The sequence below is a fragment of the Phyllostomus hastatus genome, unplaced genomic scaffold (genome assembly GCF_019186645.2).
Source record: "Phyllostomus hastatus isolate PE091 unplaced genomic scaffold, TTU_PhHast_1.1 phas_scaffold_28, whole genome shotgun sequence".
In the NCBI taxonomy this organism is placed as follows: domain Eukaryota; kingdom Metazoa; phylum Chordata; class Mammalia; order Chiroptera; family Phyllostomidae; genus Phyllostomus; species Phyllostomus hastatus.
The window spans coordinates 22,279,035-22,301,659 of record NW_025334022.1 but is presented as its reverse complement, the minus strand read 5'-3'; the positions used below and the strand labels follow the sequence as shown (position 1 = coordinate 22,301,659).

Genomic DNA, 22,625 nt, shown 5'->3' with positions numbered 1-22,625 from the left:
TGTATTCATTGGTTGATTCCTCTATGTGCCTTAACTGGGGGGTCAAAAAGGCAACCTTGGCATATTGGGACAATGCTCTAACTAACTGAGCATCCCAGCCAGGGTCCATGTCCCCTCATAATCTGTCCCTTGTCGGGTTATTTTGTAGATCCCAGCTGCAGAAACTATGAGGGTAGAGGGATTTTTTTTTCCTCCTCTATAATCTATTCTCAAAAGTTCTAAGCACCAGTTAAATGCTATAATGCCCATATTGATATTCTACTAATCAAGCCCACCAAACATAGATTTACCTAATAAAAGCATTTACTTTAGGTAAATTGCATACGTACAACCTCTAGTGTCAAGAAGAAATTTTACAAGTCTCTAGCATAATGGAGCAAACTATGCATGTCACTCTTCTTTTCTACCTTATGCTTACTGAGCTACTTTTGAAAATCAACAAAAACAGAGAGTATAACAGCCAGAATCCTAGGTTTGGTGTGACTAATGAGTAGGTGATGAATCTGGTGTGCGTCACATGCTGTAGGCCTTACTGTATAACAGTTTTACATAGATGCTAAGACAAGAGTGAGAATGTAGTTCAAAAGAGATATAACATATCACTATCATGAGAAAAAAAGAACACACACATCAGGAAAATAAACTCCATTGTGCTTACTGTGCCTTACTGCAGCTAGCACTAGGTTAAAAGATAACAACTGATACCGAACTCCAAAGGCATATGAAATAGAATAGAGGCCTCTTTTAACTGTCCCAATAGAATTACATAAGTAAAAGAAACCCCAGACAATCTTTTCCTGAAAACAATAGATAGAAAATGATACTCAACTACTCCAGAAAACAAAACAAAACAAAACAAAACAATAGTACTCCAGGGGGTCACTACATTTTGTGTCAAAAAACTACTGTGCTCCTCATTTAAAAGGCTTTGTACTCGAACAAATTGGGAGTTACGGAAGGTTTTGGGGTGCATGGGTAGAAGTAATTAAAAATCTGTAAGTAGGATTGTTGAAATAAGCATAAAACAAGATAGTACAAATAGTCCCTGTTTTTAATAGTAACCAATGCCTAGAAACTTTATGGTGAATTAAACTAATAAGGGCAAACACTTTCCCCTAAAACAAAGCAGTTAAAAATGTCTCCATCTACTACATTAGTCAGTGAAGATTTTCTGGAGGGAGTAGGTCTTGAAAACTGGGCAAGCTTGGAATAGAAAGAAGGGAGATTGCAGGCATCCAGATAAAGGGAATAGGAGTAAGGGCAGAGAAGCAAGAATTCAACACTGACTCAAGACTATCACATTTAGACATGGGGTCAGGTTCCAAGGATACTAAGATCTGTGAAGTACAGTTCTCTGCCTTAAATTAGCCCAGAGCCCAGCGAGACACACTGCCAAGAAAGACATGGTGATATCAGTGTCAAAGTATATATGATGTACTGTTAGAACATAAATGAGGAACAATTCTGCCTGTTTGATTCAGGGAAAATAAAAAGAGAGATAACATATTTGAGCTGAATCTTGTGGGATGACTAGGGCTTTGTCCTATGAGGAAAGGGGACAGGAACGGCATTCCCCGCAAATCAAACATGGACATAGATATGAAAGTGAGTGTTTTGGGTACACACCTATATCTAGCAAAGCAAACAGGATGCACAGGCCCTAGGGAATTAGAACTGAGTTAAAAAGATGAAGCAATATCAGGAAGGATATTATTCTGTAGGTTACAAGGAGCCATCCGAAGATTTTTAAACCACAAAATAGCAGTCAGTACTGTATTTTCAAAAAAAAAAAAAAAAAAATGCTGGCGGCAGTGTAGAAAATGAATTGGGTAGAGACCAGAGAAAGAAAAACTGATTAGAAGGCTACAGCAAACATTTAAATAAGTGTCATGAGTGTCAAGGGCTGAGATGATGTGAATGACAATGGCAGGTGAGGGGACAGATTCTGTGGGCACAAGTAGGAGTGGATGGGAATTTGTAACTAATCTGATATGTGGGTAAGGAAGGAAAATTAACAGAGTGTTTTTGACTGAGTTAAAAAGGTAACTTATGGATGCTGATGCCATTAAAGATGGTTTGAAAGAGAGAAGCAGGGTTGTGTACAGATAAAAATATATTGGTGAAAGACCATTAACATCTCTCCAGTTACGTAAGCCTGACACCTGGGAATCTTTCTAGCCTATTCATTTACTAGCTAGTCAGTCACCAAGTCCTAGAGATCCTAGAGATTTTTTTTTCACTTTTCTTGAATTCAGCTCATCTTTATGGATTCTAGACCCACCACTATCATAATGTATCATAATTGAAGTACTCATTTCTCTTCTGAGTTAACAGCCTCTTAAGTGGTCTCCCTGTCTCTACACTGCAGCCCCCAACCAATCTATTCTATTAAAAAAAATTTAAGTTCTCACCTGAGAACATTTTTTTTTTGCTCCTAGAGAGAAAGGGAGAGAAACATTGATTGGCTACCTCCCACACACCCAGACTGAGGACTGTACATGCCTTGAGCGGAGACTGAACCCTCAACCTAGGTATGTGCCCTAACTGGGAATTGAACTTGTAATCTTTTGGTCGAAATGACACTCCAACTAACCAAGCCACTCCTGCCAGAGTCATCCAATCTGTTCTTTACAGTGCTACAAGAACGTTCTTTCTAAACCAAAAATCTGCACATTTTAATTAAGATCCTGATCAAAACCCCTCAAAGCACCTTCTCCCTCAGTAGCTTGCAGGATAAAGTTCAAATGTCATGGCTTAATACAAAAGACCATTTAAACCCCCAATCCTGCCTACCTCTCCTACACTTTGCTTCTGCCATGTGGAATTTCTTGTAGTGCTTTTAAAAAGCCATACTCTTGCAGCCTCCCCGCCTTTGCACTTGCTGTCTTCTCAGATATGCTCCTTTCTTCCTTCTTTCATATATTATAGTTAACACCTAGCTCAAACAGTAAAACCTCTGGGAAGCTTATACTGACATCCTGATTCAATAGGCTACTTGTGAAGTACCCTCTGTAGCATATTACCATCCAATACTATAACTGAGGCTATGTCTATTTCAGTGGTCAGCAAGGTCCCTGAGGCCATAGAATAAGTTTCTTTTGACTTTGCAGAATTTAGCAGCGTCTGGCACATGGACCAGGCACTCAGAAAACATTTGCTGAAGGAGTTGCTTGAGACCTATTAATCGATGTGCTTGAAGAACATATAGGTGGAGAGATCATATATATATGTATATTATATAATAGGTATATAGTTATGTGAAAGGGTAACATGCACAAAAAGATCTCATTCTTGTTTAAAAACATAATGCTATTGAAAGGAAATGAGAATTATGCAGCTAAAGCCAGTTCAGGGCTAAAGATAACAAGTGAGTAAGTCAACTGAGAATGGCCAAGGACAGGACCCTGAGAAACAGCAACATTTAAGGAGGTGGAAGAGACAGCAGGGATCTAGGAAGAGAACAACAAAAAACAGAACCCAGAACCATGGGAAGCTGAGAGGAGTATGTTTAGAGTAGGGAAAAATTCATGTCAAATACACTAGAGCCAATGAAATCCTAGGAAAATACTGTTGAGCAGGTGGACATAGGTCTCTTTGTTTATATCACACTTGCCTAGGTCAATACATAAGCACAGGGGAGAGCTTAAAATATTATGTATTCTACTTTTTAGGTTTAAAATTGGTTATATTTAATCCTCCAGCTCTGAGACTAAATGAAAATCACTTAGATATTTTAAACTACCTCAAACTGTTTGTCAAACCAAGCTGTTGGTCAACTGTTTGATAAAGCACTTGTCAAACCAAGATGGAAAAACTAAAATATTTCAGTATCTTATTTCATTCCTTAATTACCTCTTATTCAGGTATCCATTATTATTTCTTAAAAGTATTTAACATGGACTTGAGGGGAAGGGAGGGGAGGGGATTTTGTTTCATTTAAGTTTACATGAGTAGTTTGGTAGCTTGAGTAATATTCACTGTCTGACCTTTAAGCGTCACACTTTTTTAATTTACCAATTCTAAAAGAAGAAACTATCCTAACACATATTCATTTTAATTAAATGCTTTCATGCAACTGTAATGTCTCATAAACAATAAGGTATTTTAAAAAAAACTCCAAAAGGAAGAAAATAAGGTATTTTTAGTAAACAAATCATAGCATTTAACAATAGTAACTATACAATAACAAACATACCCCAGTATCTGTATCAGATTTTGATGAATTTAGGCTTTCCTGAGAAGGTGATGGGGACACACGTCCTGAAAAATAACATAACTGTAAAAAGGCATGTACATGTACATATGCACACACCCAATCAGAAATAATGACACAGGAGCACCTAATTAATGTCATAGGATGTAACATTCTAGAAAAATACAGGCAAAGCACTAACTCTTTAGGCACCCAAATATTTGTTTTAATCATTTCTATACAAAATCTTTATAAAATGACCTAGCCATTTTTCTGCTTTTAACAAAGTACTGGGTTGGACAAAAAGGTCTGTTTAGTTTCTTCCATAAAATAAGACACCTTTTTCATTTTCACCAATAACTTTATTGATGATATTTTGAGTATATGGTACTCAAAATATCCCACATGGTACAACATTGATTGTTCTCAGTTAATGTCTCTATTGGATTGCTGTCAACTTCCACTGGTCTACCTGGCCATGGAGCATCATCCAGCAAGAAATCTCCAGCACAAGACTTCACAAACCACTTTTGACACATTTGATCAGTCACGGTTCCTTTTCCATATACCACACAAATCTTTTTTGTGTTTCAGTTGTGTTTGTATCTTTCTTGAAATAACAAAGCATAACATGCTGAAAATGTTTATTTTCTTCCATCTTCAATATTAAAATGGCTACACAAAAATTCACCAATTTTGATAAGTTGTTTTTAGATGCACCCTGATATGGCAGCTGCCACACAATGCAATCTAACAAAATTGTTTCGAATGAAGTTAAAGACAACTAAGCGCTACTATAGCCATCTTATGGAAAAAGCCAAATGAACTTTTTGGCCAATCCAATACTGTTACATTCTCATTATTCATAGCGAATACATTCTTGTCAATCATAACAAGTAGCAAGATGAACAATCAAGGGTCAAGAAGGGTCTAGGCTGCGGTAAGCCTCAAGGGCCACTGAAAATAGTCTTTTTGCTCCATCTAGGGCATAAAAGAAATATAAATTTTGTTTACTATATTGTCAACTCATTATTACCTTCAATTATGTATTATAACAAAATGGCACAACATAATGCTAGCAATACACACAGGGTATTTTGTGTAATCCTAGCAATACACAAAGCCCTAAAGTATATAGGGCTTTACTTGCTAGTTTAGTGTACCTTCCTAGATTTCTCTGTTCCTCAAATTGCTGCTTTGACTATACTCTATACTCCTGCCCATGGCCAGCTCTATTCTTCTTTCTCCCATCCCTTAGCTTCTTGTTTCCCAGCTTTGGATGATTGTAGATGGGGTTGGGACAGGGAGGGAGGGGTTTGTGGAGAAAATATATTGCAGTTAAATAATCACGAGAAAAGCATCCCCAAAACTTAAAGCTCCTATTTACATAAATTCTATGACATACTTTTCCTGATAATTTGCCACGATACATAATTATTTGACACAGTTGTAGTAATTGTATACATAGGCCATATTCTGAGGTTTCTTTTCCATTTAACCTTTTCCCACATATCCTTTGATGAACTGACAAATCACATTTGCTTGCCATGCTATGTTTCCTTAATCATTCTTTATTTACTGGATGTATACATTATGCTAATTCTTTCTCTAGATCATAGGTAGGCCAAATCCGGCCTTCCACCTTGTTTTATCCAGCCTGGCACCTTGTTTCTACCTGGTGGCCACATCGAGCTCTTGCTTAACTGCTAAGGAGTAGGTACTTTCATTCAGTCCTAAAATTACACTCAGCCTTTTGAAGGCAACCATGAGGCTGGTGTGGCCCCCAGTGAAAATGAGTTTGACACCCCTGCTCTAGATTAATCAGAATTTCACTTTAACCCGGAACAGAACTGAAGATTGCCAAAGGAAACAAAATAACTTAGTTCTCAATAGTTAATGAAATTAACTGTGCACTACACCTGAAAGTTAAAAGCTTTGTGGTAGCTTTTTTCACTGAGTTTAAATGCTTTTTGCTGTTGACTTCTGTTTTGCTTTTTAGGTCTGTGGTTATACAAAGTAGTGGTTGCTGCAAATGATTACCAGTTAAGAGGCATTACCATGCCTAAAATGTCAAAATGCCAGGCACCTTTGGATTTTTTAAAGCCCACAAATAAATGAAAACTACCTTCAGTATTGTATTTCATTCGCATATTATTGAAGTAGTCAAAAGCATTTTTTAAAGCCCATATTCTCACTACATTGTCTTGTCCAGCTGAGGCAAGCAATCTGCCACAATGAGAAAATTTCATGGTCCAAACAGCTCCCTATGAAAACAAAGGAAGGTTCAAAGTTATTATTTTAAACATTGAGAAATTAAGTCAGAATTTAAAAATCATGTCAAATTATACATACTAAGATAATGCTCACATTACTAACACCACTTAAAACCAACAGTCTAAGGTAGGAACAACACCATAAAGAGGGTCTCTTCAAAAAAAGGCGAGATAACATACTTGCAGTTTGCTATAATCTAAACTAACAGTTTCAAGATCCCAAAGTTTGTCCATATATTAATGGAGATGGTAGTTCTGAGGTGGCTGGAAAACTTCAAAGTAAAGCACAAATCTTATTTGGGGATCTCAGTTTCCCAGTTGAACTTGGGAGTAGGATAGGAGGAGGCAGAGCCTTTAGCATAGCACCAACAACTCCTGACCAGGGCTGAGGGAAGAATACAACCTACCTTAGCAGTGACCATCTTAGTACCGGACATTTGAATAAGTGTTGAATGGTGTGGTCTCCTGTTTTTCTCCCCCCAAACAAGGTTTCGCATTATATGGCTAGAATTCCTAGTCAGACACTGGAAACAGTGGGGAAGTTTGTCTGTGTGTTATGTGTGCATGTTGGGGAAGGGTTAAAGAATGTGAACCCTTGTCCTGACTGGTGTGGCTCAGTTGGTTGGGCATTGTCCTGCAGAGTGAAAGGTTGATGGTTTGATTTCTGGTCAGGGCACATGCCTGGCCTGGGGATCCCAGTTGGGGCATGTATGAGTGGCAAACGATCAATGTTTCTCTCTCACACTGACGTTTCCCTCCCTTTCTTCCTCCCTCCTTTTCCTGCTCTCTAAATAATATCTTAAAAAAAAAAAAAGAATGTGAATCCTTAAATTGGAAAGGCCAAATTCTACTATAACAAATATTGTTACAACTACTATTAAACCACACATCTATGCAGATGATAAAGATTATACAAGTTAGAGGCAACAGCTCATTTACTGGAATAGCATTCACTTCCACAAAATTCAAGTGTATTAAGAAATTTGTCATTTAGAGACTACTACAATGAGATTTTACTTAAAAATGCAAATAATGAAAGAGTCAATAGAGTACAAGGAAATTCATCAGGTGCCTTAAGGGAGTGACTATAATCAACTTGAACATTTTATATCTACATTATAAACACCAAAGTTTAAATTCCAACCTGGCTGCCATCTGATATGTTTGTGGTTGCTTCCTTCCAGTTAGGCCAACTTTTAGATTTAAAGTCTAAATAGGTAAATGCATTCCCAGTATCATTTATCCAGCCTTGAGTTTATTGCTTCCTCCCCTATATTCTTAGCATTTTCAGGGGTAATATAATTTGTAATATTATATCTACTTGGGTACATTTTAACTCTGATAGAGAACTTGTACCACTACCTCTGTCCTTGTTTTAGCCGTCATTTTACAAAATATATTGAGCTTTTGAAATAGTTGTGTAAATTATTTAAAATATAATGAAGAACACTTTAAACATTCTTATGGTGTCCAGAAGTATTTAACTTTTTCATACAGATCTTGCATTTTTCTTATTAAATATGTTGCTAGATATTTTATCTTCTATATTCTATCTTTTTAAAAAGATTTTATTTCTTTATTTCTAGAGGGAGGGGAAGGAGAAAAAGAGGAAGGGAAACCTTGATGTGAGAGAGAAACATAAGTGTGTGGTTGCCTCTCCTATGCCCCCCAACCGGGGACCTGGCCTGCAACCCAGGCATGTGCCCTGACTGGGAATTGGACTGGTGACATTTTGGTTTGTGGGATGACGCCCAACCCACTGAGCCATAGTAGTCAGGGCACTTGAAACATTTTTCAAAGTGATAGGTCACTCTCTAATTAACTGTTTTAAAGTTTGGTACTTTAACATACATAGCTTTTGTAATGAGATAGGACTAGTGTTTACTTAATTCAATAATTCACTTCCTGAACAATTCAGAGAGAGATTGTATTACCTATTCGTTAAATCGTATTAAGATCAATTTATTCTTCTTTAGTGAGGCTAGCACAATTACCTACATACAGACCTGCTTTATAGAAGCCAAAGTATTTCTCTCAATAAAAAGAATCAATAATGGCCTGACCAGTGTGGCTCAGTTGGTTGGGTATTGTCCCACAAAGCAATAGGTCACTTGTTCAATTCCTGCTTAGGGCACATGCCTGGCCTAGGTTGCGGGTTTGGTCAGGTTGGGGTGTGAATGAGAGGCAATGGATTGATGTTTCTCTCCCTCTCTTTCACCTTTCCTTCCCCTCGCTCTAAGAATAAATAAATAAAATCTTTAAAAAATACCAGAATCAATACTGAAAAATACAAAGGTTGCTTACCATATGTTCACCACTAAGATCTTGCACCACTTTTATCTGATCAAAATCATAAGGTCCTTTGAAACCATGCGCTGCTTTGAATTTAACTGGTCTTGTGTATGGCATTCCTTCATCATCACTTGATGAAGGATCATCTTGATCAGTATGAAACACTAAATAGAAATGCAACAGAAATCATTACTAGCTAATGTAGATATAGTTACTATGATATTTTTATATCCACTGCTTACCAAGAAAATTCATTACATGGAGAACCAAAATCTATTACTAAATAGCATATTGACTAAGAGCATGGAGCCGAGTGCCAGATCTGAGCCTAAATTCAGCTTTGTCTCATTTATTATCCATGTGACCATAGGCAAGGTACTTGACCTTTCTGTGCTTCAGTAATTCTCATCTATAGAATGGGGATAATAGGGTACTTACCTCAAAGGGTTTTTATGAGGATTAAATGAGTTAACACAGGTGAAAGTGCTTAGAACAGTGTCTGGCACAAAATATTATGTAAGTGTCTATTAAATAAAACAAATGAGTACAATTATGACAAGGGCATAGGAAGTTAAGGTCTCTGCAAAATTGGAAAATTTACCTAATTTTGAAAATATAAGAACTAAATAGCCTTACATAACTAATTTACAACTGATTATTGAACATTCAACTCCTCTAGGTTGTCACAGTCACAGAGTATGTACAAATTGTTTATGATATATAAATTCATTTTCTTCTTACTTATAAAGTTATGTGATAGTGAGAGTAACATAATTTACTGAAATGCTAAGATATCTATAAAGGTTTATTACTTTTCATAAAATATAATGCTTCTTATTAACTACAGGCTAAATTTAGATGATGACCAACCAAATATTCGACTGAAATGTTCTTTTTCACTTACCTTCATCTCTAACACTTTTAACTTTATTTACAGCACGTTCACCATATTCTTCAGCAAGGTGCTTTGCTCTCTTCACTGATTTTCCTAGGAACTTCTTTAGTTGAGTCCTTACAAAAAAAAATAAACAAAATTATTTCTTATTAATTCAACTAACTATATAAGTTCAACAATTCACTGATAATCTCATTATGACTGGTAAAGCATATTATTTTTAAAGATTTTACTTATTCATTTTTAGAGAGAGGGGGAAAGAAGGAGAAAGAGAGAGAGAAACATCAATGTGTGGTTGCATCTCACGCACCTAACACTGGGGACCTGACCCACAACCCAGGCAAGAGCCCTGACTGGGAATCGAACTGGCAATCCTTGGGTTTGCAGCCTGCGCTCAATCCACTGAGCTATACCATACAGGGAAAGCATATTATTTTGAATTAACCCTTTTTTATGTAAATAGTAGGTCTTGGAGTTCCTAAATTCCTTATTGTATAGAATGCAGGGTGGGGAAAAAGTAGGTTTATAGTTGTTCATATGGAAAGTAATATATAATACAAGAATAAACTGTGTTTTATGTACTCACAAGTGTAAACCTATTTCCTGCACATGGTATATATTTAAGTCAATATGGCCACAAAGGTAATACAGGCACTTCTCCCAATATATAATATTGTATACTCTAGAGCATTAGTTTTCAATGGTGAAGGATAATCAGTTGGCAAGGAACAGGTGGGAGGGGAGTGTTTAAAGTACAGATATCTAGTCCCCATCCCCAGGTCATCTGATTTAGGGGGTTTGGGATGAGGCTATGAATCTGCAGTGAGAATCACTTTGAGAAGATTCCTTTAGAGCAGGGGTGTCAAATTCATGTTCACTGGAGGCTACATCAGCTGAAATAATTTTAGGGCTGTATAAATGTAACTACTCCTTAACTGTTAAGAAGTTGAAATTACATTTGGCCCTTTGACGGCAACTGCGAGGTTGTTGTGGCCCCTGGTGAAAATGAGTTTTGATACCCCTGCTCGAGATTCATCCTTAAAAACTTTAACAAACAACAAAAAAACTAAAGATGTATTTACTTACAAAGTAGAACACTTTGAACAAGAATAAAAAAAGAAAAAGAAAAGAACCCAAAACAGAACACTGTGGTAGCCTAAGATAGCCTCTTGTCCCTTCTCTTTCAGTTTGGGTATTTGGGTATTTGCAGGCAATACAGTTAGGCAGAACTTTGTAGTAGGTATTCCCAAACAGTGTAATGTAAGTAAGTATGCATTTCAAGTTTCCATAAATAGGGCTTATTGCTTTTTCAATTATCTACATCTCTAATTTCATATATTAAAATGATTAAAAAAACAACACAAAGCATATGATTTTTACAGCCAAAACAAAATGTACAAAGCAGGGGTAAATTTTTACCAATTAATGGGAGCTCATGATATTAAGGATAAAATTTGAAAAAGTTGCTAAGCTATATATACAAAGAGGTTCACTGCAGTATTGTTTAGAATAGGTAAAAAGTAGAGGTAAACTGAATTTTCACCAACAGAGAAATGAACAAATAAGTGACGGTTTATCCTTGCAATGGAATGCAATAAAATAAATGAGGCAAATCTCAGTTCTTTAAAGGTAGCAAGCTCTTGGTCACCTCAGGGCCTTTGCATGTGTGGTTCTACTCCTTATAATACTCCTCTTCTAGCTAATTTCCATTCCTCTTTACATGTCTCAGACCAAACAGCTCTCTCTCAAAAAAGCCCTTCTTGACTCTTCAACAGAGGTTTTCATGTTATATAGTCCCACAGTACCCCACAGAGTTCTTTTATAGCAATTACTACAAGTGTAGTTAGATTTATCTGTGTAATTGCATGTTTAATGCCTGTTTCTCCTATTGAAATGGAAGGTCTAGGAAAGATGAGACCATGGCTCTTTTCTTTTTGTTTCCCCCCTCCACCCCCCTTGTTGTTGTCCATATGTCCTTTGTAATTGTTCCTGTAAACCCTTCACCCTTTTCCTCCATTATCCCCTCCCCTCTGATCATTGTCAACCTCTTCTCAATTTCAATGTCTTTGGCTATACTTTGCTTGCTTGTTCGTTTTGTTGATTAGGTTCCTGTTAATGGTGAGATCATATGGTATTTGTCTTTCACCACTTGGCTTATTTCACTTAGCATAATGCTCTCCAGTCCCATCCATACTGTTGCAAAGGGTAGGAGCTCCTTTCTTTCTTTCTTTCCACTGTGTAGTATCCCATTGTGTAAATGTACCACGGTTTTTTGATCCATTCATTTACTGATGGGCACTTGGGTTGCTTCCAGCACTTGGCTACTTAACTATTGTATCTGCAGCACTAAACTCCCATATCTGCTGATAGAAAGATTACAATAGTTTACTATTGGTATTGATATGAAAAGATGCCCATCATACACTAGATTTTTTAAGTGAGATGACAAATTATAGGCACAGTGTAATTCCACTTTTGTTAGAAAAATAATTCCATGGAAAATATACCTATTTATTTATTTTATTTTACTGTTGTTCAAGCATAGTTGTCTGCATTTTCCCCCCACCACTCTGCCCCACCCCAGCCATCCCCACCTCCCTCCCCTGATTCCACCACCCCTTGGTTTTGTCAGTTTGTCCATATGTCCTTTATATTTGTTCCTGAAAACCCTTCTCCCCTTTTGCCCCTATTATCCCCTCCAACCTCCCCTCTGATCACTGTTAGATTGTTCTTAATTTTAATGTCTCTGGTTATATTTTGCTTGCTTGCTTGTTTTGTTGATTAGTTTCCACTTAAAGGTGAGATCATATGGTTTTTGTCTTTCACCACCTGGCTTATTTCACTTAGCATAATGCTCTCCAGTTCCATCCATGCCATCACAAAGGGTAGGTGCTCTTTCTTTCTTTTGCATAGTATTCCATCGTGTAAATATGCCATAGCTTTTTGATCCATTGATTTACTGATGGGCACTTAGGTTACATCTAATTATTAATACTGAGAATGTCTGGGGTTGGGCATATGACATACTTATTTTTCAGTTTTTTGCATTATTTAAAAAAATTTTTAAAGCTTTTATTTATTTATTTTTAGAGAGGGAGAGGGAAGGAGAAAGAAAGGGAGAGAAACATCAATGTGTGGTTGCTTCTCGTGTGTCCCACACTGGGGAACCTGGCCTGCAACCCAGGCATGTGCCCTGACTAGGAACTGAATCAGAGACCCTTTGGTTCCCAGGCCTGTGCTCAATCCACTGAGCCACACCAGCCAGGGAAGAATTTTCTATAACTTTTGATAATCAGAAAACACAGATGATAAACCATTTTAAAAATCAGTATCGCCCTAGACTGGTGTAGCTTAGTGGGATGAGTGTAATTCCACAAAGCAAAAGGTTACTGGTTTGATTCCTTGTTAGGACGCATGACTGGATTGTGGGTTCAGTCCCCAGTGGGGGGGGTGTGTGTGTGTGACAGGCAACTGATTGATGTTTCTCTCCTTTTCTCCTTCCATTCCTCTCCCTCAAAAAATAAGTAAAATCTTTAAAAATAAATAAAAATCACTACGAGGTCTGTGATCCTATAATTCTGAAGTTATATTTTCTGGGTAACTATAGATGTACTACTATTTTAAGCAAGAAAACAGGTATTTCAATAATTTTGGATGAGAACATCTCTAAAATATATACTTTTGTGCCTTCTTCAAGGGTATTTAATGTTCAATACATTTCTTTCTTTAATAAATGGGGTCAATTACCATCATTACTCTTCTTTAATATGTTCATGACCTTTCAAATGGTTTGCAAGTGGGCCACAATATTGGCTCTAAGCCTTTGAGACAACAGGGCAGGGCACAGGGAAGCCTGACTCTGGACCAATCTCTTCCGACCATTAGTTCACTCTAGCATTCAGTGCAGTACCACCCTGTTCTATGTGTGTCATTACTTGAGGAAAAGTTGAAACCACTGCCATACAAAATGGCTGTGCTATGTAAGAGTCCTTTTATTATTTTTCTGATTCCTCTCTTGTAATTGGAATATTATCTGACATTCTTATGTGTCAACTTATAGGTTTCATAGTTTGGTGCTTCTATTTTGCTGTGAACTCAGATACCAGATAACCAGATTTTTAAAAAATTCTGTGATAAGTATCTTAGGAGCTTTTTTCTTTTAGAAAAATGATGAGCTTTAAGGTATAGAATATAAAACATCTTTCGTGGATATTTATATATCTCCTGAATAATTCCTAATTCTCTGGTTTGTGAGAGTCGTCACTGCTAGACAGCCAAGGTCCATGTATCTGAAGGTGCTATCACAGACCTGCATTGTGAGTACATACCTTTTCTAAAAATTATCCAAGCTTTCTTTGCTACCCTTTCCACACTAGGAAAGATCAGATTTGAGTGGAGAATTCACTTTGGGCCTGAACTATTTTATTTTGTATTTATATTTATTTTACATTTTAGACTAATTATTGCCAATTATGTGACTTGCATATAATCAAGCAAAATCTCTATGCCCACCATTGTGCTAGGTTTTTGTAGGGGAAACAGAAGAATGGCATGATCAAAATCCTTTTGTAACACATGGTTTCATTGTTTAATATCGATTTACCTTGTTTTCTTTTTAGAACAGAAAACAGTTTAAGGTAACATAAAATAAAGGGCTAATGTAAATTATATAGAATATAGGTATCACTGAAATTGAGAAAAGGAAGAAATGTACTGTGAACTGAAGAAGTCAGGAAGAATCTCATCTAGTTGGGTTTAGAAGGACAAAGAACATTTGCACAGATGAAGAGAAAGAGAAAAGGCAACTTCAAGGACCATCAAGTTCTTCTACTAACACTTCTGGTACCTACTGTGAGAACAAAATACAGGCATGCTGCAAAATTTATTGATCATTTACTATATATATCAGATGCTATATGACCAACACAGCCTCAAAGACCTCATAATCCATGGGCTGATGGCAGGGAGTCATGGTGGTGAATGGACTTACAAATTGGATGGAGTACAGATTTAAAATAGTATAGTAGTTCTCATATTTTTTAAAAATAAAGGCTTGAAATGAAGAAAATGGATGTACTGTAACTCACGTTTTCTGTTTTAACCTTCCACCATCAGTATCTGTTGGGTGAGACTGTAACTTCTCTTCATCATCTGACTGTGCTGCGTCATTACTACAAGGGGAAGAAGTAATTTTAAAAGAAGCCACTTCCTTAACACTTCTCAAAAATCTCTATATATACTTACTATTGAATTAGTAAATTAGAGTAAGTCTGTTAAAATGCTTCATATATGTTTAATTTAAATAATGTTCCTGAGAATTTAAAAAGACATGAAAAATCAAAGAATATAATCATTAAGCAAGGTACAATGTACAAAATGCAAGTGGATGCAATTTAGGAATTTAAGAAAAACCTACGATAAAGCTTTCTGATGGGCAAAACATGCTACACAGAAATGACAAATTAGCTTGTAAATATCTTCCTCTTCACTCACCAGGCACATCATGTATTATACATTAAAACGCTTTGCTTTCAGAGAAATTATTCCTTAGATCTACATATATACCACAGTAAAGTCAATTGCCTTCCTCTAAAGGCATTTTCTGACCCTCCAAGTTAGATATAAAATTTCTGATCCTTAAGCAAGGTTTCAGAAGACTAGATGTTCATCCCAAGCATGGCCTTTTAGCCTCAATAGGTTTTAATACTCTCTAGTATAATATCAATCATATGAAAAGAGAAACCAAATACTATGGGATTGAAGACATATACTATCTTCCCCCTAGTAATTGTACAGTCTTAAGAGAAAACAAAGTTTAAGAATACATATTTTAAGTATTTTAATGGCAAATTTAAAAAAGGTTGAATAAAACCAAATTAGGGACTGCCATAGTTCATAAACAGAGACATCTTCACCCTTCTGAATGAAATACTTCAAATGATAAATAGTAACGTTAGGTCATACCTTACGTATTCTTTAGTCCTTCTCATGATGTGCAGAGTGAGAGGATTAATACCTGTTGGTAGTTTCTCTTCTGCAAGACTCAAAGGTATTTCTTCTCCAGTGTCTAGGTTCTTAATCATTACACTGGCTAAAATTTCCTGAAGTAAAAACATAACACCAAGAGAAATTATAATTTAAGTATATTTTTCAGTCTACAAAATCCTCAAAAATTTAAGTTAAGGACTTTCTAGATACAGTCAGTGCTGTGTACAATACTTTTTAACATTTTTAGTGAAATGCAATTCACACACTGCAAAATACACTCATTTAAAGTGTAAATAGTTCAATGATTCTGAGTATATTCACAGAGTTGTGCAACCATCACCATTATCTAAGTTGAGAACATTTCTATTACCCCAAAAAGAAATCCCAAGCCCACTGGCTGTCATACCTTATTCCTTTTCCTTCCATTTCCTGGCAACCACTAATCTACATTTTTGTCTCTATGGATTTGCTTATTCTGGACATTTCAAATAAATTAAATCATATAGTATGTGGTCTTTTGTGAGTGGCTTTTCTTTCACTTAGCACAATGTTTTCAAGTTTCATTCATTCTGTACATGTTTCAGAACTTAATACCTTTTATTGCCGAAAATAGTCCATGTGCATGGATATACCACATTTTATTTACCCATTCATCAGTGATAGACATTGGTGTTGTTTCTATACTTTGGCTATTATGAAAAACTGTGTATAGTTTTTATGGAGACATGTTTTCATTTCTTTTTGGTGTATACACAGGAGTTGAATTTATGTGTCATGGTAACTCAATGCTTAATATTTTGAAAAACTGTCAGACTATTTTCCAAAGTATAGTAATTTTAAAAATGTATTGTTTACAAGAAACAAAAACTAACATTTTGCTTTAAAACTTCATTCTGAATAAATTGACCAATAGATATATAATAAATTTTAGTGGTAAGAAGTATTAAATCTGTATGTACTATATCATCTAATAAGTATAGAAACATATACATATCTATAACATGAAGTTCTTTTTAAGTCCACTTTCTATAAAACGTAGGTCTTGCTTTCAATACATTTATTCCACCATATAATTATGTAAAAGGGCAAGTTTAAGTTGAAGTTGCAAACTCCAAAATATTAAAAAAACAAAACCCAAGACAATCTTCACTTTCGTTTTTTATTCTATATTATGATTTTTTGCCTAACAGTAAAATATTTTAAATTATACACAATATAAAATTTATCATTTTAACAATTTTGAATTGTATAATTCATTGGCTTTAATTAAGTACACTCACACTGCTGTGCAACCATCACCACCATCCATCTTCAGAGTTTTTCCACCTTCCTATTATAGTTTTTATATTTTGTTTTTAAGAACAAAAAAATATAATTATACCTCATCAGTAAGCTCTCTCCCAGAGTTGGATCTAGGTCTCTGAGGGCCCACCACTTCACCTGCTACTGTCTGCCCATCAGGTGCTTTTCCATTTTCCTGAAATTATAATTTAAAAAACAGAAAGTAGACTGAATCAATTTCTATAAATATTCAATTATTCATTACCACACCTGGTTCTAAAAATTCCATTATTCAGATAATGGAACCTATGAAAATTTAAACGGAACACTCCATTTCAGCCCTTTATCACTCCCAGCATTCTGAAAAACATTAGGTGCCAAAACTACTGCCGCCCATGCAATGTCTTTGTAGTCTTGAAAACAAATAAATGCACTATTTGAACCTGACCCAAAAGCAGTTCTCTACTAGTAAAATGCTAGCACAAAGATTGCCATTAACCAGGGCTATATGTGTGGATATTTCAAAGGCAGCTGTCCACAAACTTTTTCTGTAAAGAGCCAGGTAGGAAATACTTTAGGCGTTTTGCTTCGTAAATAGTGTTTGTCAAGTATTCTTAAAAAAATACCCTTGAGAATGCAAAGATCATTCTTAACTTGGGGACCCTACCAAAAAGGCCACTGCCAACCTCTGCTCCAAGGCTGAGATAAGACTATTACAGTGTCTTATCTCCCAGTTTGCTAACCTGCCCTGATCACAGTTACCATATAAGTAACCCTTGAGTCTAAGAATTTGGCTGTGGAAAAAGTTCTCATTATCAAGTCCTTACCATGGCCTCATATGTAGATATATATATAGCATAGTGTATGGAGTTTTTTTTTTTCTTGGTTAAGAAAAGGAAATTATAAAAAGTAAAAGTTCCCAATTTTGTCCACTAGAGCTCAGGTTAATGAAGATCATAGGTGATATTTGTTAATATCAATATTACAAATAGCAGCATCTATCATTTTCTGAATGCATACTACATGGTCAGGGACTTGGTACTCATGCTTGCAAGAGACCTTCAAGGAAGATTTTCCTTCCATTTTATCACTGGAGCATCTGAGATTCAGATGTTAAATAGCTTCCTAGAGTCACCCAGCTACTCATTAACAGAGCTGACAAGGGATGTAAGGAGGCCAGGTTTGGGGGATAATGAAATATTTGGCCTGAAGAAGAAAGAAGATTTGATAATCAACAAATGAGCCAGTTGCAGAAAACTAATACCACCTATATCAAATGTAACATGAATTCACCAACATACCTGGGCAGTAACTATTTTATCTCCACTGGTAGCACTTGCCAAATCAAGAGAAGGCTGAGAATCCTTGACGGTACCCTCTGAAGCCATGTTCATTGTTAGAGTATCAGATGTAATATTCTCTTTGGGAACTGCAATTAATAATAATGATAATAACACCAAATGTTTACAGAGGACATTATACAGAGCCTGAAATGTGTTTTAACCTTTATCTGTCTGATTCTTGTAACAACTTGTGATGAAAGTGGTTTTATTACCCTCGTTTTACATATGGAGAAATCAGGATTCAAACAAGGTGTTTAAACTCTTCAAGGCTGTAAAACTGAAACATTAATAGTTCTAGTGCCCAATAAATTTAGAAATTAAAAAGTGAAAAAAAAAGAGTTCTAGAACTTGAATTCAAATCTTAACTCTCAAATCCCATATTTTGTACACCATGCCACACTCTCTCTCTAATGGTAACAGATTTGAAAGTTCGAAGTCTACTGAAATGTTCAATCATAGTAATGTAATTAATCATCACTGTAAATGCTTTCACTTTTATTACTAAAATAATTTTTGTAAGTCAGCCATCAATGTAGTTACATAATGTAAATTGAAACAAAATCACAAATGTAAACAAGTTCAACTTAAAAATCTCCCCACAAAAATACTTATTTCTCAATTAACACTTGCCATCCAGATCAGGTGTTTTAAGAGCCTCCAACTCCAATTCACTTTTCTTTTTTCTTGGTGGTGGAGCAGGTCGAGATGGAGGTGGTGGTCTAGGAGGTGGGAAATGAGTTGGAGGGGGCGGACGTGCTGGAACAGGCTTCTTTGTACTAGCCACTATATCAGGTTCTGGAGTAAGCTGTCTTGGGGGTTTGGCAGGAGCCAAATCTTCCATGGTAGCACAATCTTTAGCAGATGAGGAGTTTGAGGACACAGATTCTAGAATGTCACTTCCTTTGATTTCCACTGCTTCCTTGTTCAATACTTCCGTTTCAGTTTCAGGCACATTAAGCTGCTCAGCTGAACTTATTTCATTTAACTTAGTGGTTTCATCTGGCTTCTCACAGGTGTCCTCAGAAGGAAAATCTTTTTTTGATTCTAATTCAGTTTCTTCAAATGCATTCTGACTCTCTGCCCTTTTGGAATCTTCCTGTAGTGCTTGATCTATGGCTAACAGTCCAGGTATATTGCTAGGATCTGTTCTAGCCATGAGAGGACTGGCAGTAGCCTGATCAGAGTGTCCTTTTCCTTTGGAATCCAAAGAGTCATCTTCAAGCTGTAGTACTTTCTGACTCTCCTCAATAATACTTTCAATAATCTGATGAAAGGTTAAAAAGCAATTTTTAAAAATGAAGCCATTTACAAGAACATAATAACAGCTAATCATTTATATAGTACTTACTATATGCCAGGCAATGTTCTTAACACTTTACATATTTTAATCTATACAACGACCTTAAGAGATAGCACTGTTACTATCACCATTATACAAAGGAAGGAGCTAAGCCATAGAGGGACCTGATGGTTTTTCTGAGGTTGCAAAGTTTGTAAGTGATGAAGCTGGCATAAAACTAGAGTGTTTAGTTTTGTACTCTTAACTATTATAATAGGGAATGTGTGTTAGTACATGTAATCACAAAAGTTCAGCTAACTCTGTATAATAATGTTGAAACCTGCCCTGGTCAGTGTGGCTCAGTGGACTGAGAGCCAGCCTATGAACTGAAAGTTCACTGGTTTGATTCCCAGCCAAGGCACATGCTTGGGTTGCAGGCCAGGTCCCCAGTTGGGGGTGCGTGAGAGGTAACCAACTGATGTTTCTCTCCCTCCCTTCCCATCTCTCTAAAAAGAAACAAAATCTTAAAAAAACAAAGTTCAAACCTAAAATTACATTCAGACTCTTCATGTCATAGTTCATTTACATATTTATGCCAAGTTAGTTGTAGTAGCAACCTGCTGATCTGAGCCTAGTTAACAAAATCATGAGAATCACAAACCACCTTGTACAAGACTTCAAGTTGTTTATCTCAAGCCAATGACAGGAAAAGCCAGCAGATACAAGGAGGTCAACATTATTTTTTAATTTTAATTATTATTATTATTGTTGTTCAAGTATAGTTGTCTAGAAGGTTAACGTTCTTAAACAGAATACACCTAATACCCCACTACTCAGAGGGATGGCAGGACCATGAAGCATTCACACACCCAGCTCACCCTGCCTTTATTCCCCTTTACTTCTTATCTATAGCTGAAAAACACAGATAGGCTTTCTATGTATTCTACCAACATTTCAAAGAAAATATATTTTCTATCCAGTTCTGTCATTATTAACACAATAAATCTTGCAGTCCACTTATCTCTCCACCATGTCCGACCATGGATGACTTCTGCTTTCTCAATACTCTGGCTCCCAAAAGATAACAGAATGCGTCACATGCTAACTGGAACTGGATGTTATTGCTGTTGAATAATATTAATTCCTGATTGCCCAGCACATCCCATATATTACTTTTTTTCAACCTTCAAATATTTAATCCTAGAAGTACATCACTTTTACCAGAGGAATACTAACTAGCGTCCACCTAATTTGATAATTAGGTGCAGCACTGAGTGCCTTAGTGATAACAGAAGCCAGATTACAGTGGGTTTAAGAATGAACGAGAAGTGAAGATAGCCAGCATGGTCTATGGTTTTCAAAACCTTGGCAATAAATGGAAGAGGATGCAAGAAAGTGACCCAGCATTTTTATAAACTGAGGGGAAGGGGCCAAAAGAAAGGAAGGTAATAAGGTTCTGGAGAAGAAAGGAGACAGTCTATTATGCACTAGATTCAGGATACACATTTTCTATTTAATCATCATACAAACCCTGTGAAGTGGCTGAATTATCTCCTTTCTACAAAAGCACATATCTGAGGTAAAGGCATTAAGAATTTTGCCCAAGGTTCCAGAGCTAGTAAATTACAAACTCAAAACTGAAATTCAGGTTTTTCTTTAAAAAAATCTACAGTTCTTTATTTTTTATTTTTAAAAGATTTCATTTGTATATTTTTATAAAGAGGAGAAAGGAGGGAGAAAGAGAGGGAAAGAAACACTGATGTGTGAGAAAAACAATCGGTTGCCTCTTGCACGCCCGCTACTTGGGACCTCGTCTGGAACCCAGGCATGTGCCCTGACCAGCAATCAAACCAGGGACCCTTCAGTTTACAGGCTGGCACCCAATCCACTGAGCCATATCAGTCAGGGCAAATCCACAGTTCTTTATATTATACCACAGTACTTTGGGCAGGAAAATAAAACTAAATTCTCAACAATTACATGAAAGAGATTCAAGATGGAAGCAAGTTGGAAGGTAAGGGAAATATGAGATGATGAAAATGAGTGAATTCAGGTTTCTTAGCCTCTGAAGTCTATATGCAGTAGGCAACAAGGTCATCTGCTGAAAATGAGTGGGACACAAGTGGGCACAGTGAGCATGAGGTGAATGTAAAGGTTTGAAATAATCACTAAGCATAATGGAAAGGCCCATGACATTAGAGGGGTCAAAATGAGGTAAAATTTTTTTTTAAATTTTATTTTAATTATTGTTCAAGTACAGTTTTCTCCCTTTTACTCCCATGAGGTAAAAAAAAAAACTTAAGTCATGCTCTGACTGGTGGCTTAGTGGGATGGGCATCATACCACAAACTGACAGGCTGCCAGTTTGATTCTCAGCCAGGTTACACGCCTGGGTTGTGGTCCCTGGTTGGGAGTGTGCAAGCGGCACATTGATGTTTCTCTCTCCCTCCCTTCCCCTCTCTTTAAAAGTAAATAAATAAAATATTTAAAAAAAGAAAATCATAAATCCCTAATCCCTTATCTGAGAACGATCTCTCCCTTCTCTGAACTCCTATCATTCTTACTGCTCACTACACTATGAGCTATAATATTAATACATGGTAGTATATGGGCTAGCTCTGTATAAATATTTTCTCCATACAGGATGATTAGTTCCTGGGAAGCAAGGCCCATACTTTCTAACTCTTGATATACCCCCATAACACTTATTTACCATGTCTACCCCTGTATTTTTCCTCTGGGTTTTAGGAGGTAGCAAAGAAGGAAAGAGCAAGAGAATAGTGAAAATCAAAACCAACATGGAAGTGATCATGCTAAAGCAACTGTTTCCTTCACATCACCTCTCTGCTTCAAAAAATTCACTGCTTTCCCAGTAATTCTAAAATAAAAACCAGATGTCTTAGTATGACATAAGGCATTCCCATAATCTGGCCTTAATGTTGGTCTCTAGACTCATCCTTAAATATTTTGCACACTCGTCATCTGCACCTTTATTTGGCTATGCCTTTTCTCTCCCATCTCTGCCTGTGCAAATCTTATCCATTCATCAAAACCAGCTCAGATGCTACCTCCTCCATGAAGT

General features: G+C 36.4%; 1 protein-coding gene across 1 annotated transcript in view; it reads right to left on the bottom strand.

The window, feature by feature from the left end:
• The window catches only part of WDR44 (WD repeat domain 44), an 89,590-nt gene that overhangs the window by 25,364 nt on the left and 41,601 nt on the right, over positions 1 to 22,625 (bottom strand). The window contains exons 4-12 of the mRNA XM_045817609.1: positions 18,895 to 19,528; positions 18,223 to 18,350; positions 17,022 to 17,117; positions 15,617 to 15,753; positions 14,740 to 14,823; positions 9,662 to 9,768; positions 8,770 to 8,921; positions 6,318 to 6,456; positions 4,196 to 4,260 (exon numbers count right to left, since the gene is read on the bottom strand). Coding sequence (XP_045673565.1) covers positions 4,196 to 4,260; positions 6,318 to 6,456; positions 8,770 to 8,921; positions 9,662 to 9,768; positions 14,740 to 14,823; positions 15,617 to 15,753; positions 17,022 to 17,117; positions 18,223 to 18,350; positions 18,895 to 19,528 — 1,542 coding nt within the window. The remainder of the gene's footprint in view (positions 1 to 4,195; positions 4,261 to 6,317; positions 6,457 to 8,769; positions 8,922 to 9,661; positions 9,769 to 14,739; positions 14,824 to 15,616; positions 15,754 to 17,021; positions 17,118 to 18,222; positions 18,351 to 18,894; positions 19,529 to 22,625) is intronic.